Source organism: Morus notabilis, unplaced genomic scaffold, assembly GCF_000414095.1.
Source record: "Morus notabilis unplaced genomic scaffold, ASM41409v2 Scaffold284, whole genome shotgun sequence".
Lineage (NCBI taxonomy): Eukaryota > Viridiplantae > Streptophyta > Magnoliopsida > Rosales > Moraceae > Morus > Morus notabilis.
Window position 1 is genome coordinate 82,521 of NW_010361054.1, and position 16,695 is coordinate 99,215.

The following is a 16,695-nucleotide window of genomic DNA, read 5'->3' on the forward strand; positions in this document are numbered from 1 at the left end:
CTTCTCTAAAAAACCCTACTCTCCCTCTTCCTTTTCTTTCAGTGTCGTTGTTTGCCTTCATCACTCTCCATGTTCCCTCTCTCTCTCATCGTAATTGTACACGATAAATCTAAGTATATCAAGGATTTACCGAGTTAGAATTACTTGAAAAAAAAACAGTACAAATTATAATGGTAAAAATCCTTTGGATATACACGTTAAATCCAGAATTTATCAAGTTAATATCACTTTTTAAAGAACTGTTTCTAATGGTAAATATTAGATACACACAGTAAATCCAGATATATTCAGGATTTATTAAGTTAGCATGTACAAACTTTAATGGTAAATCTTAAATTTACCAAGTTAACATCATTTTTTTAAGAATCGTACAAATTCTAATAGTAAATCCTGAGTATACACGGTAAATATAAGTACATCCAGGATTTACCAAGTTAACATGTCCAAACTATAATTGTAAATTTTAGATAACCTATCAGCCAAACAACTTTAGTAATAGAAGTACTAAAAATTCTATAGCCATGTTTGGAATTGATCATATTTTTATTTTTCACGTTTTTTGAGAAACAAAATATTTTTAAAACGGCGTTTGGCGTAATAAAGATAAAAAACAGAAATGAAAACGATTTTTTAATTTAGTGTAAAATGAGAGAGAAATGAAAAATGACTTTTAGTCGTTTTTCATTTTTTATTTTCGTTTTCTCCTCTCTCGAGCAAAGAGAGAGAGAAAGAGAGACATTAATGAGTTTTTTTACACTGAAAATAATTTCTTGATAAAACTATCAAACGCATTTTTAAAAATAATTTATGTCTGAGATTAAAAAAATAATTTTAAAACGAGTTCTAAACGCGTCCCGTGATTCGTCCCCAAATATGTCGTTGGTCGAAGATGGGCTTTTCAGTGAAATGAGATATTACTAAAACGACGTTTTGATCGTTTCTATGTCGTTTCTGCATTAGCAAGGCAATCTCTTGTTACGTGTAGTCCATAATGTCTAATTCATAAATAAGTTGCTGAAACCACCCTTTTACCATCCAACAGCTTCTTGTCGTTGAGAAATGAGTGTCGTTTATGCTTTTGTTCAATAAGTCTGATATCCCTCGATTCCCATCTCAGTCTTTTTTTTTTTCGTAGGTAGAGATTTAAACTTAATTCCATGCCGTTTATATTCTAAAACATTATTGTCGTTTGAGAGTAAAAAGTCATTTTATCCTACTTATTGTCGTTTATTGAGAGCGTGTCGTTTGGTTTAACAGCCGCTTGTTGTACATCTGTAGAAACATGTTCTTCTTTTTCGCCCAAACACCATGTAGTTTGCCACTCATTTTTGGACTATAAGGCACGTCGTTCGGTTAGTAATTACTAATAATATGCCATGCTCACTTGTAAACTAAGCAAAATATTTACTCTTTTTTTGTTTTAAGAAAAAAGATAAATGGTTGAACATTTGTTAGAGGAAAAAAAGGGGCCTGTTTCCTCTCCTTATAGAACGACAGGAAAAACTATCACATGCTAAACAAGCAAGCAAAACAATATAACCAGCTTGTTCAAAGAATGTGATAAATCATGGAAGATTTGGATAAGTGATTGCTGCTAAACTTAAATGGAAAGCAATATCAGCTACGCGAGATTGCTTCTTAATCATTCTTTCACACCAGCTTTCTGCTTCAACATGGAAATGAAATTCTCTTTTTCTTCTGGAGACATTCCCTCCGCCGAGCAATCTCCAACTCCCCATTCCGCACCACGTATGCAGTACTTGTCCTGAACTTCTTGGCGATTCCTGAAATGTTTCAGTTTTCATTATGTTAATGGCATCATAGATTAGGAGAATTCTGCGGCAGCGACAAAAAAAAAAAAAAAAAAAATACTAGTAAGGCACAGGCAGCAAGTTTTTTTAAGTTTTCATGCTTTTTCTAATATGATACTACTCTCGTGAGTTGCAAAAACTATGTTCTACCGTAACGCGGAATTCTCCAATAAATTAAGCCCACGCAATAAAGTTGACCCCATAAACTTCTTATAGGTCTGCATATATGTGAGGTAGAGGGAGATTTCTACTATGTTTCCCACTTTTCTTCTACTTCATATTATATTCTTTGTTTTACAATCAGGTGAATGAAAGCTATTATATATGGGTGGCTCCTGCTAGTTCAAAGGTAAGTCGACACTATATTAGCAAGTTTAACAAGTGGACTAGTGATGAGAATTAGCAAATGCCAGCCAACTATATCATCAAACTAACTAAATGACAATTTTACTGCTAAGAAAAAAGCTCCTTTGATTAACACAATGGAGAATTTACTTTTCTAAATTCAATTTGGATCGCTCTAGTAGCTTCTTGAGCAGGGGAGATTCTCTGAATCTTGCATCATTTTCTGCGTACTTTTTCTGGTTTTCTTCTGCAAAACAAAGCAAGTAGCAACACAGATTTATCTCTCTTCATTTCCTTTTTATATCACAAATCATGAAGTCATCATCACAAGGGGAAAAAAGAAAAAAGGAAATTAGAACCATACCATTGAGGCGATTAAGAAAGTCAATTTGAGGCAACTCAGGACCAGGAACAGATTCTATCCCGGAAAATCCGGAAAGAAATCCAGCTTTAGCTGCAAAACCAACAAACATACACCCCTGCTTATTAAACATACTTTTAGAATTGAATTTTGTCATAAACAAGTTAGAATTTGATTACCCAAAAAGCAAATGAAGGAACGTGGGTAGAGTGTAGACTAGTTTCAAACAAACCCATCACGTACTTAACTCGGTAATTGATGGTTTATTCTACTTTTTATTGATAAACCATCACATAAATACTATTTCCGCGGTCATAACTCATCAAAATTTCAAAATTTTCTTTTGATCAAGCAGGATAACTCACGAAATCATCAGCACAGAAGAAGCACAAAGTGTCCATCTTTAAATTTGAATTCTGGTTTTCTTATAGCATATGAAATGAAAATTGAAGAAAAAAAATATTTACGAAGAAGAGCTAAATTTTGGACCTTTGGATTTACCTGGATATGAGGAGAGAAGAATGAGAGCTGAAGCGGCCAAAGGAAGGGACTTGTGAAGAACCGATAAGCAAGAAGATGGCAATGAAGAAGAAGAAAAAGAAAGTGTTGGTATTTTAGAGCTCTTAATTTGGAAAGACTTTAATGGGATACTGGGTTTTGCAAAGAGGACTAAATTGTTGGAAGCTAAGTGAAGAGAAGGATGAGAGACAGCCAAGACTGAAGAGGAACCCATGCTCCTCCCCCACACTTCTTCCTCGGTCCAATTTTTAGTAAAGGATAATCTAGCCACTTTTTTTTCTCCCCTTTTTCTTTATACAGAAAATATATAAACAAATGATAAATATTGGTTTTTATCATTTTGATACTTGCATTTTAACGAAACACCAAGTTGATATCTTATTATTTGAAATATATATATATTATTATATATAGTAAAAGAGATTGAGATTCACTATTCACACACTCACAATTCACTATTCATTATCTGAAATTCCATTTATGTCTCTTATTCTTTGGGTGTGAATTGTCAATTTTACTATTTTTTCTTTTCTTTTCCCTTCTCTGCGCATGTGCTTTTACATCTTTTACTTTAGGATTGTCACGTATTGACGCCCGACTGGCCGAAGAAAAAAGTAGCAGGGCTCACCACTGCGAAGCTGCCCTCTTCCCCTCGTCGAACTCGCTTCTCTTGCACTTTTCACGTATGAATCATAACCATCGAAATTTTTGATTGGACAGTTTTAAACCATTTTCAGTTTATTTTTTAGATTTTTATTCTTTATTATAGTTATTTATTTTAAATCGATTAGAAGTTCAATATTATCTATTTTATCAACGTTTTGTGCCAAGTTTTTTATATTACTTAAATAAAAATGTCATAAATAATACAATAAAATTAAATATAAATACGCTAAATTAAAATCAAATAACACCAAATTAAATAAGCAAAATAAACAAAATAAAATAGAATTAATTTAAAACACAACGAAATAAGTTAGATTATTTTTCCTCTCTCTTTGCTTAAGATTTTCTCCATTTATTATTTTCATTTCTTTTATGTCGTCTTTTTTACTTCTTTTTTTTTAAAAACAATTTGTGTTAGCCGTTATTTTAAATTAATCATGTATACATAGTGCGCGTTTGATGCTAAAACTAAACAAAGACTAAAAAAGAAAAACATTGAAAAAGAAAGGTATTGATTTGTGGTATGATATTATCGATGTCAATATCATTTTGCGCTAAATTTTCAAAGCCTCTCAAATGATAATAGCACAAATAATTTGAATGAAAGATAAAATTAAATAAAAATACACTAAAATAAAATAAAGTCGCACCTTTTTAAAAAATTAAACTATAAAATTACTTTAATGGTTGGAAGAACAACACAAGCATTGATCAAAAAACCATGCTCTACATTAACAAATGATGAACATTAATAATTGGTGAAGGCTTTACTGATCCATTTGTAATTCTACCAATCATTGCTCAGTTAAAATGACAAACCAAAATATTGCAAGTTTATTTTCAACAAATGCGAGCAAAAATAATTACAGTTATTTCAAAAATATTTGAAGATGTCTATCTTTTAATACCACTACCACAAATATCAACAACCACAACAATAGGTCTAAAAACACTAGATCCAAAAAGATTGACTACAAGGTAAGACATATTTACTAATTTATATCAATTATCAATAAAAATCAACATTTACTATTTTGAATACATATATTAACAATATTTAATTAATTCAGTTCTGAACTAAAGGCAACAGACCCACTCAGAAACGCCTAAAGACTAGGTAATATAACTACTTTTAAATTCTTTGAAGTACTTCATTAATTAAAGATTTTCAACTTCTTTAATTATTATTATTATTATTAATTTTTTTAAAATTTGTATTTTGTACTTAAAAAGAATAAAAAAAAGGAAACACAAGCTGTAACACATTCTAAGAAACTTTTAACTCTATATATATGTACATATGTTTTATTGTATTATTTCACAGCAACGCGCTGATTTTTAGCTAGTATATATCTATATATAGTATACTAAAAGGTAACTAAGCGGTTTTTCTAGCTGCAAAATGTTCATGTTGCCTTAAAAATTTATTTATTTTCAAATTAATTACACAAAAACATTAAGAAAAAAACAAAATAAAATATTGAAGAAATTTCCTTAAAAAAACTCTCTTTTTTAAGAATATTGATGTTTTCTACTTATTAGTCATCAGATTTATATTAAATTTAGTCAAAAATTAAATTAAATTAAAAAAATAATACAAATCTGACAGCTGCTAAGTAAGAAACACTAGTGTTTCCAAAAGTACAGAGAACACCATAAAAATTCGCTCAATTAAAATAGACATTTTACAATTCAAAAAATATAGAGGCTAAAAAATGTTATTTTTAGAAATAGTAAGTAACCTTCTTAATATTATGAGTACCAGTGCCATATTCGTTAAACTAAAAACCGAAATGACAAAACCCTAATGATTTACAAAAAAAAAAAAAAAAAAAAAAAAAAAAACAAATTTTCAACAATTTTGTTCCTCTAAAAAAAAATCCGCAATTTGTTTGGTGGGTTTTAGCACAGCTCGTTGCAAAGACCAAAATTCTGTCTATACCACTGCACATCCAAAAACTAATAATAGTAGAGAAAATTACGTGGCATGCCATTTTTAATACGTTCTAATTGAGAAATTTTGAAGAATGTTTTGGTTTATTACTCTCTCTCTCTCTCTCTCTCTCTCTTCCATCTGTGTTTCACAGAAATCACAACAGAAAGAGCTGTGAGTGAAATCTTGAAATCTCAAATTTGCCAAATTTTTGTTGCTTGTTATTTGTTAAAAGCTTAGAGCCACAACTAAGCTCCCCACCTCCATTGTAACAAAAGGGAAAACAAATATTTGCTTCACTGAAACATATTTCTATTCCTTGTTTTCTTTTGGTCAGGACTTAGACACCTTTTTCTAGAATTCAGAACATGAGATTCTGCACCACGCACAACATAATTCTTTATCAAAGAACCTTTCAGAGCCTTAATCTCAAATCTAACGACTCCCAAGTTTCATCCTTCAAGCATGGCCTTGGCAGCATCTACCAATATTGGTCTAAAGTCGTTGGAAGCTCGACCAAGTACTGTGTATCCTTCCTTGTCTTCCACATCTACATCTGCTCCATGCCTTATTAGAAGAAGAGATACCTGTCAAGAAAACACAAATACACAGTTAGACATCGCAAGTTATTGATTTTCACTAATAGTTCTGAAGAGAACATTAATAAGTAACAAATAAACACGTCGGTACTTCCAACAACGAAAAGATGATAACACAAAGCCAAGAAGAAAATGCAAAGTTCATTTGACTTTCAAGAATTACTAGCAAAGATTATTTAGTCAAAGGAGAACAGAATAGAGAATAAAACTAATATTTACAATCTTCCTCAGCATATTCAAAAACAACAAACTCAAGAATATATAACAGGCGATAAGCATCTCTTTCCTTAGAACTTTAACAAATACTACCTCTTTGTTATAACAAATCACTGCATTCATAAGAGGAGTCTGGCCAGCTTTGTCAACAGCGTCAACATCAGCTCCTTCTTCAATTAGGAGCTCACACAACTCCGAGTTGCCAGTGCTTGCTGCCCGGTGTAATGGGGTGCAACCCACCTGATTGATTACATGTCATATAACGAATGTCAGAACTCGAATAATGATGAAGAAAATATGTGGGAACATTAAAACACGTTATCAGCATATAAAATGCTCTAAAAATGGTTTTAGAAAGTAAAGATGACAGATCCAGCTATTTGAAGTTACAAGCCTTGTCCTTCAGATTAATCTTTGCCCTATGTGAGATCAGAATTTCAGCTATCTTCAACCATCCCTTGCTGGCAGCATAATGAAGAGCGGTACGACCACCATCATTCTTCAAATTAACATCAGCTCCTGTCAAATAGAGAAAGGGTAAAAGGGATTGGCATATCAAAATCTTGGCCGTGTTTAGAATTGATCCCGTTTTTGTTTTTTACGTTTTTCGAGAAAGAAAAAATGAAAACGTTTCCAAAACGGCATTTGGCGCAATAAAGACAAAAAACGGAAATGAAAACAATTTTTTGGTTTAGTGTAAAATGAGAGAGAAATGAAAAACGATTTTTAGTCATTTTTCATTTTTTGTTTTCGTTTTCTCCTCTCTCGAGCACAAAGAGAGATATATATATATATATATATTAATGGGTTCTTTTATACTGAAAATAATTTCTAAATAAAACTACCAAACGCATTTTCAAAAATGATTTTTATTTGAGATTGAAAACGTTTTCATTTTCATTTTCATATAAAAAACAAAATCATTTTGGAACGAGTTCCAAATGCGCCCTTTGTTAGTTTGTTACCAAATGATATTTCCATCATCAACTCATTCTACATCTCTAACCCACGCATCATGAAACACTTAAAAATGAGCATATTCAACAAGTAACACGATAGTGGGCATATGTTGAAACTCAACTTCCATCGACACTCGTCACGTTTGTGAACTCCATAGCATACTACTCTTTAATCCATAGACCAGCATTCCTCTTCTAATGGATGAGTATTTACTTGCCAAAGAGGGCATCAACAAGGTCAATGGCGCAATAATGCGGTCAGATTTTCAATTCACAAAGCATTCCAAAAATGAATTATTGACATGATCAAAGATAATGGATTAATTTTTTTTAAAAAAAAAACTGGCTATTCTTTTCGTTTTTTGTTTTTCCTTTGTGTCTCCTAATTCTTTTTCTGCTTTCACTTCTTTTTTTTTTATTGTGAAACTAAGATGTAATCATCATTCATGAACTTATCAAAATGCAGCAAAACACACAATAACACCACATAAAAGCATGGGAATTTGGAAATTTCTAACCTTTACTAAGCAAAATGTCAACAATTTCAGAGTTCCCAATGCTCGCAGCAGAATGAAGCGGGGCCCATCCCTCTTCATCTGCACTGTTCACCACACTCGATGCTTCATCAGAAGCTGCCAACACCTTCACCACCTATTAACAGAAAAATACAACAAAACATGATTATTTAATTAAAAAACAATAATTTCCAAGCTAAACGCAAAATTCTTAAAATTCCGAAGTAAATACAGACCTAGAAATCGGAACATCGATAACCATAGCCTTAAAAAACAACACATGACGCGAAATTTTCCCACGTTTTACCGCATTTTCCGAGCAAGCAAACAGGAAAACAGTAAAAGATGGGAGGAGGAGACGGACCTCGAGTTGACCGGAAGAGGCGGCGACGTGTAGGAGGGAGCGACCGTCCTCATTCCTTAGAGAGAGAGATTTCGAGAGCTCTTCTTTAGAAAGAGATGTGAAAGCCGAGGAATCGCCGGTTTCCGCCGCTTTGAAGAGGTCTTGGGGTTTGAAATCGCGATTTGGTCGCCGGGGAGGATCGATCTCCATTTCCATGGTCTAGGCCGGTAGGGTTTGGGCTTTTGCGGGGTTTTGGCTGTCGTATTGTCGTTCGTCGGAACTGAGAGCGCTTCAACGCGAGAACTAGACTGAGAACGCACTCGTGTCCAATTCGTTCGGTTGCTACGTGGAGTGGAATATTAAGGTAGCGTTTAATACGAGAATTTGTGCTGCGATTTGAATTATAATTAGTGATTCGTTATTGTATTATTTTTTTAAAATACACATAAATTATAAATAATTTTAAATTCGTGAATCAAACATTATTTTCCATGTAGAGTTCCTAAATTAAATTGTATTCTATCCATTATTTAAAATTAATACTCTTCTTGAAATCTGAATGTAGAAAATACGTAAATAAATAAATAAATAAATAAATATAAAAGACCAGTCCTATTATACCCTCTCCCCTTAAAAAAAGAAAGTTCGATCACTTGACTTAGACGAGGGTTTATCCGGTAGGATCAAAAAAAATAAATTATTAATAATTTTTTATTTTTAATTATGAGATTTATATAAAAAATTATTTATTTTATATATTTTTTTAATATGATATAATTTTTATTAAATCTAACGGTTAAAAATTGACCCCACCCTCCCCACTTCAATATGTTAACTTGTTATAGAGTAAATAGTATAAAATCTAAATCTAAATTTTCTGACAAAAGAGAAAATCTAACTCGGGCAACATAACGTAGAGGTTGGAATACAATGAAGAAAAGTTTCAAGAGAAACTAGACGAAAGAAAATGATGTTAATTACTTTTCCAAGCAAAATGACCTGTTATCAGGATTGGATAGAAAGCTTCAACTTCTCAGGGCAAAATAGCTGAATAAACAATCAGTGTGAGAGAGATGATTCACAAAAAATGGTAAAGATGAGGCAATGGGCATCTGTAGAAAGGATGCCCCAAAGGGGTGACCTGAGAACACAAGGTACATTAGCCATGGGCCCATGCATATATTTATACCGGCTTAATTCAACAAATATGTAGCAGCAATGGCAATTGGCAAACCTGCCTTGTGTTCTCAGGGGTCACGCCTCTGGGGTGTACCATTCTCCCATTTGAGCGAACTACGATTAACAATTCTCGAACAAAGAAGAGAAAGACATTACTTTGCTTGCAACAATTGCAAGGCTCATTACTTCTATTTTAATTCACATCATATCATACTTTAAAGGGTTTGACAAGTCATTGTGGTCACTATGTTGTCATTCTTGCAACACCAAATAAGAATGTCGTCATCTATTGTACACTTTTTGTGGGGCTTTGTTTTTTTTGGAAGATTTCGACTCCAAAACTGCACTGTGCAAGAGGTGGATCAAATGCTTTAGCACTTGTTTAAGAAAGCATGCATCAAATTATGCACTAATTGACAGAGGTTGAGCCCATTAAATCCATTTTTGTCTTCCAACTTCTGGCGCATAACTTCTAGTTTGTCATTTGCTACCATCAATATGTCACATACGAATGCTTGTCGAGGTAGAGAAATCGAACTGTAACCATTAATGATTTGTCTTTTTTCTTTCAAAATAAAAATATGAAGAGAAGTGACAAACTGTAACTATATTTCTAGTCCATCCTCACACATTACAAATGTCTATATTGAGCTATAAGTGCTTACGTAAGAAGACAAATCGCATCATCTTTAACTCTTTTAAGAGTTGGTGAATATTGAGCTGATAGTCTGAAAATACTCTCAAATACCACTTGACTTGACTATCACATATAATTCATGATGTCATTATGTCATTTGCTACATGGAATTTGTTATGCAAGATATATAATATTACCTACTACGAATTTCTTGAATTCTACTCGTTATTTCCTACAAACAATTTGTCGTGCACTACATACATCACAAGTTTTCTGAATCTGCTTCGAGACAGAGGAGTTCCATTTCCATAGCAATTGCAATTGCCACAAGCAAAAGCAGTTTGTCACAGAAGACGAGAAATCGAGTCCGTGGGCCATGGCCTTTACCATTAGGATTATGGGCTTATGAACGATAAGCCCGGTCCACCATCCAATTCATTATTATTATTATTATTATTATTATTATTATTATTATTATTTCAGACAAGGGAATCACTGTAGGCTTGTTGTGACATGTGAGTCATTAATTGGCCTTATCCCAAAGTCATGAGAGGAAAAACAAATGAAGAGAAGGGACGACTCAGCAAAGAGACAGCAGTAATGAGCACAATAAAATATCAAGCGCAGTTGTCGGCAGAACCAATTAGCGACATGAATAAAGTGTGATGTGGGACCTTTTGAGCTTAAAGAAAAATAATAAAAGTGTGTGGTGGACGCAAACGCACGATCAAAAATATCCACGCCCGAAATGAACACGCAAGCAACACTGATCAATAATCATGAAAGGGAAGCTGATCTTTGATCCATTCATTCCTCAATTCTACGCGGAGATATGATGAAAATAATTGATAGGCTGTTGGGGTGGTTCAACTTTTTAACCGACAAATCCCATCTATAAACGCTCTATTCTACTCATACACCCTATATTATTAGTATTTACATATTAATCTTAAATTTTTAATTTTTAACGTTCAAGACCTTATATTTTACAATCTTTGACAATATAGTCTAATAAAAAGGGTGGCAATTGTGGCTCGAAATGCTAAAATTTTTAAAGTTAAGGATCAATCTTATCCATCAACAAAAAGTTGGATCGTATAAATTGACATTTTCTACTTATTGGACTATATGGATATAAAAATCAAAAGTTTAATATCCAAATTGCAAATGACGGATAGGTTTTGGGGTCCACCAGTGCAATCAACCCTCATCTATAACTATCACCTAACCAACCACACAAAAGTCATATCCATACCCCAACCGTTTCCAAAACCAATAAGAAAAATCCTCTAATTTTGTACCATGGATCTACTCAAGTCTCTGGCAGGCGGTCACGGCGACAAACCCGCGGGTGAGGATAACAAACCCGGCAACCACGGCCACCGCCAGAAATCGTCGACGACGGAGCTTCTTTCGAGCGCCAAGGAGGTGGCGGATGCCGCCAAGTTTGCCGCCAGCAACCAGTCCGACAAGATAGATAAGGGCAAGGCTGCGGGGGCGGGGGCAGACCTTCTCGACGCGGCGGCGCAGTACGGGAAGCTGGGGGAGAAGGGCGTCGGCGAGTACGTGCACAAGGCTGGGGACTACCTCCACCAGTACGAGGCCAAGAACACTGCTGCTGGTGGTGGTGGTGGTCATGATCATGCAAAGCCGTCTGATGATCATCATCATGGTGATGATCAGAAGAAGAGTGATTCGGAAGGTGGGTTCGGGGACTACTTCAAGGCGGCCCAGGGATTCTTGAAGAAGTGATCATCATGATTTTGTTTAATCGTACTCTTGCTTATTAATTAGCTTTGTACGTAGTTTAATAATGGAAATATTTCTCATGTGTGGTTTCCTTTTGTTCTAATGAATAAGTAAACTCATGTCCCTGTGTTTTCATTGAAATGGAAATATTTCTCATGTGTGGTTTCCTTTTGTTCTAATGAATAAGTAGACTCATGTCCCTGTGTTTTCATTGTAAGTTATGACCGATGTAATGTAATATCTGTGTTTCTGAAAAAAGAAAAAAAAAATTGTAATTTATGTATAAATCATTTTAGTACTGATTAATTATCCTACTTGTTGACTTGGAGGTCGTTTTTTTAATGTGAGAAATGTTGTCGCACCTCAGAAAGTTACAGGTTACAACCAACCAAACCAAGAGTTCTTCAAAATTAACATATGTAACCATACAGTTAAACTAGTTAAGCTTTTCAGCTTGTTCAATGATGTTCTTTCTTTCTTTTCTTTCTTTCTCCTTTCTTCTGGAAATTGTTCAATGTTGAATTTGGTAATTCAATAATTGGCTATCTGGATCTCACTAGCTTCTCTGAAAATAATTTCACTCGTCAAACAAAAAGCAAGGGAAGCTATGAATTTCACCGTTGCAGAATTTTACAGTTGCAATCAATAAAAACCTACATAAAGTGCGCCCTTTAGATATTATTCTCCACTATAAACTTTAATAAAGTGTATGTTCTTTTTTATTATGTAATTTTAGAAAAATGATTTCATTTTTTTATAGTACATATTTTTCTTTGTATGTGCAATAATGTGAACTGAATTTGTAAAAAATAATTTATTTCTAAGAAATAATTATATGTGGTGGTTGAGTTTAGAAGAATCACAGATTTGTCCAAGATATGATGTCTTCGCGACTAGCTCGATTCGCCATGGGTAGCTTGTGGCAACTTCACCATGGCTTGCAACACGGTGACTACAACGATTGCTCATCACGACGGGTCGAAAACCTTGTTGCAATGGCTCTCTTTTGGGAAGAAGGATGATGGGTGGGGGACCATGCCTCCTATTCTACGAGCTGGATTAAATTTGCCTGAGCATTTTGGATTTAATGTTAGCATATTTGCATGTTTTCTTATTTCATTATACCTAAGGGTCATTTTAGCAGTACTGCACTGTTGAAAATTTTTAATGTTACCGTCTTGTTAGTCAAAAGTTATTGTAATTAGAAATATGTAGATGTTTGGTAAATTTTTCTTCAAAGCTGTTGTTTATACCATAAGCAGAAACTTAAGAATTTAGTACACTATGTATACAATTATTGTGGAGATGTATAACGACTAAAATAGACATAATTTAGCATACATATTTATAGTTAGTTTCATTTCTATTTTGAAGGTTAATATTCATAATATTTTTACACCAAAATACTAAAAAAATATACGATTTTAATTTATTATTAAAAATATGTTAAATTTATTATTTATTGCTGAAATTTTTAAACATTATGATAATTATAAAAAATATTTGAGTAAAATTTAACATAGTATATTGATAAAATATATAAAAAATAATTTTTAGTTTGGCATGAAAAAATAAAATGGGTAAACAAAGAATTAAGTTTTATTAATAAGGTTCGTGTAAGAAATTTGAATAATGACAATAGAAGCAACCCTTAACATCTTTCTTAAATTTTATTATTTAGCAATAGTTTTTAAAAGTTGCTGGACAAAAAATAAAATTTACCAAACACTGGAATTTACTGTAGTTTCTTAAAAAAAAAAAAGTTAAAAATAACCTCTAAAAGCAATATTAAACGGCCCTAAATCTAAGAGTAAAAGATCATGAAAACCAAAGGAAACTCATCACACAAGGTCATGTGTATGTTAGTGCACTAGTATGTAATTTCTACAATGTACTAATATATATATATATATATATATATATATTTGCTCAATGTAATGTACTAAACTATATACACCTCCTTTTGTCATTCTTGGAATATGAAATATGAAAAATATCCTTATCGGCCCGCAAGCCCTTTATCCCTCGTCTTATGGGTTTCAATGAAGCATGTCTTACCCGTATGCCTCCACCCACATGCTAAAGCGGGACGGTGTTATCACCCGCCAGTTTTTAAGGTATGAAGGTAGCTTTAGGTTGGGAAAATTTGTGTGAGTTGAACTTGTTCTAATGCATAACTTTTTGCGGAAAAATTTTGTTTTGGTACTCTAATAAAATAGAAATTTAGTATTCTGTGTTTTTGATAATTTTATACCGATACTTTGATGTTTTAAAAAAATAACTTTTTGATATTCTAATACTCTTTTTTGAAATGTGATGGGTCATGTGCGTATTTCCATGAGAAATTTAACAGATGTAAACAAAAAGGTGTTAATTACACCTGTTTAAAAAGGTTAGACGGTGTTTTACCATAATAAAAAAAGAGGGACCAAATTATCACATATTGAAAAGAACAAAATCATCTGTGCCTATTACACTAAATATAAATGAGAAATTATTCAGTAAATCGAGTGTACCATGTTATTTTTCTTATGTTGCCCTTTTTGTTAAATAATCTCTGTGCCAATTACACCAAATAAACTTTTTTTTTTGCCCTTTTTGCTAAATGTGATCTTCATTCACACGTGAAAACAGGGCCTAGGGGCCTTCAACAACACAAACGGACAAGAGCTACAATAAATGAATAGTGAAAAATACTTGTGAAACTGTAGCGACATTTGGTTCATGGATTTAGAACCCTGATTCAAAATTATTTTTATTTTATGTGTGTTTTTTGTGAGAAAAAATATTGTAGTGAGCTACGAACTATGATTCGAATCATGACACAAATCCCCATTCCAAACGTCCTTAAGTAACCAACTCAGACAAGGAGTCAAGCTAAAAGACTCAACAGAAAATCTAAGAAGACTCACAATAAGCTAATTGACAACCAATTAAGCGAACAAAAACAGAAGAGAAAGAATCTACTCTAATAAACAGTAGCAATGTGCATAACAATTCTAAAAGAGTGACCCATTACTTGTAATATTCTAAGTGCATGTGGGTTAAATTGTTTCTAAGCAATTAAAGGTAAGGAAATTGCATTATTAACATAATAAAATCAAATAAAATATGTTGCACATAAAACTTGTTTATTTACAAAAAGTGCTTTGTATTAATTAAAAATGACCACTCATGTAATTTTGTTCAGCTTGCGGGTTGCACTATTATTTTGTTTTGTGATTGGTATATATAACCCAGTGAAATTCAATGTCACCAAAAAATTGATTAGTCTCCAGGTTCATTTGTAACAATATTTTGAATTAGAGTAAAAAATGTAAATAAAAAATATATATAACTAATGGAAAATTTATATATCAGTTCTTCACGATGAGCATGAGAGGATTTTGATCCATGTGAATTGTTATAGCCTTTCTTTGTTAAGCGGTTCTTCGTATTTTGCTTGGATAGTTCCTAAAAGAATGATACAAATTAATCATTGCAAAAAGTAATGTAAAATAAGTAAAAAAAATACCACCAGAACACTTCATGAAAGGTTTGAAACTTACTATTTGTTCCTCAGTACTCTAATAATCACAGAGTCACTCCCAATCTTTGTCATTAATTATATCGTCAAGGGGTAATCTCTTAGCAATTTCTGGTGATATTTCCCCACTAATTTTCCTAAAGTGTTTGAGCAATGAACACCGCCAACTTCTGTGTGAATCCTTCATTTGATCATCTATAGCCTTTTTTATGTCTGGTAACATTGTAAAGTCAAATCTTTCATACAAAATAAAAATGTTAAAAATGTTAGAATTTCATAACTAACTTTGAAGTTTGCAAGGAAGTATTTTAGTATACTTACAAGCATCCCTTCATAAATAGGGGCTTTAACTTTGTCACTTAATTTGTTAAAGGGTACTTCACATCGAACCGATAAATGAGTTCGTGCAAGAAGTCCCAAATCACGTGCCCAAATACCTTGATTGTGGCCAGTTACTCTGAAAGTCACTTCATCAAAATTTATTTTTAACTTTCCATCCTTACGCCTTTTTTGAGTGGTTTTTTCAGTGTACATTCATTTTTTCTTCCCTTTTCGTCATTTCCACCTTGTAAAGATACCATAATGGAAAACCTGTTTCAACAAAGATATTATCAGTCATCAACATAAATCAACCAAATATTCAACCAAACAAGTGAAATCATGAAAATAATAAAAGAAAAGAAAAGAATATCTCGAAAGAATGCAAGACAAATACACTTAACATAATACGAGTGAGCTATAAGCAGAAATACCTATAGCAAGCAAGGTATAGATAAATACTCCTTCCTAAGAAAGCCACACCACAGAGTTGCACCTCTCACAGTCAAGTCAACAAACATTTATTAGAAAAGGCTTGCATCACGTAGTCTCGTTGTTCATATGTGTGTGTGTGTGTCGTTTGTGTATGTATGCCCATTAACTACATATACATACATTGTCTTGCTATAAAACCTAACCCCAAAAGACAGTAAGGGCCCTAAATTCCATATTTCCTACTTGGGATCCGAATATAACAGTTGGAACATCCTAAAACAACGAACACCTAATGTTTTGAGATGAACAAAAGAACAGACATTTCAATAAACACTTAGTACGCATCGTTTGGGATCCAATTATTTAGTCAATATTAATAACCAGAATTCCTCGAATGTGAAAAATAGGCATGAAAAGGCAGATAAATCCAATTGACGAGAAACACTTAAAATAAAACCTACCAGACTTCCTAAAGCCTTTCAATGTTACTCAACACACAAAATAGAAAGAGAGAGAGAAAAAAAAGGAAAAACCAAAAAAATTCAAGCAAAAATATTCAAACAACTAAATATATACCGGATGCG

The 16,695-nt window shown here is 32.9% G+C and overlaps 3 protein-coding genes across 5 annotated transcripts; 1 reads left to right on the top strand and 2 right to left on the bottom strand.

The window, feature by feature from the left end:
• Positions 1-1,419: 1,419 nt before the first annotated feature.
• Positions 1,420-3,328, bottom strand: LOC21387748. Of its 2 annotated transcripts, none has more exons than XM_024165747.1 (4): positions 3,019-3,328; positions 2,521-2,610; positions 2,307-2,400; positions 1,420-1,784 (listed from the first exon to the last, which is right to left on the bottom strand). In XM_024165747.1, exons 1-4 carry the CDS (start codon positions 3,248-3,250, stop codon positions 1,643-1,645), a joined length of 558 nt encoding a protein of 185 aa, XP_024021515.1. In that variant the 5' UTR covers positions 3,251-3,328; the 3' UTR covers positions 1,420-1,642. The 2 variants fall into 2 exon arrangements, with proteins under 2 accessions (XP_024021515.1, XP_010096569.1); XM_010098267.2 differs by having other exon boundaries at positions 1,421-1,784; positions 2,307-2,403.
• A 2,493-nt stretch (positions 3,329-5,821) lies between these two features.
• Positions 5,822-9,379, bottom strand: LOC21387749 (26S proteasome non-ATPase regulatory subunit 10). 2 transcript variants are annotated; one of them, XM_024165744.1, is made up of 6 exons: positions 9,267-9,379; positions 8,289-8,656; positions 7,928-8,060; positions 6,845-6,969; positions 6,544-6,690; positions 5,822-6,222 (listed from the first exon to the last, which is right to left on the bottom strand). In XM_024165744.1, exons 2-6 carry the CDS (start codon positions 8,481-8,483, stop codon positions 6,088-6,090), a joined length of 735 nt encoding a protein of 244 aa, XP_024021512.1. In that variant the 5' UTR covers positions 8,484-8,656; positions 9,267-9,379; the 3' UTR covers positions 5,822-6,087. The 2 variants fall into 2 exon arrangements, with proteins under 2 accessions (XP_024021512.1, XP_024021511.1); XM_024165743.1 differs by having other exon boundaries at positions 9,249-9,379.
• A 1,927-nt stretch (positions 9,380-11,306) lies between these two features.
• LOC21387750 (nodulin-related protein 1) lies at positions 11,307-12,146 on the top strand. Its single transcript, XM_010098269.2, has one exon. The coding sequence runs from the start codon at positions 11,386-11,388 to the stop codon at positions 11,833-11,835; it is 450 nt and encodes a 149-aa protein (XP_010096571.1). The 5' UTR covers positions 11,307-11,385; the 3' UTR covers positions 11,836-12,146.
• Positions 12,147-16,695: the final 4,549 nt, after the last annotated feature.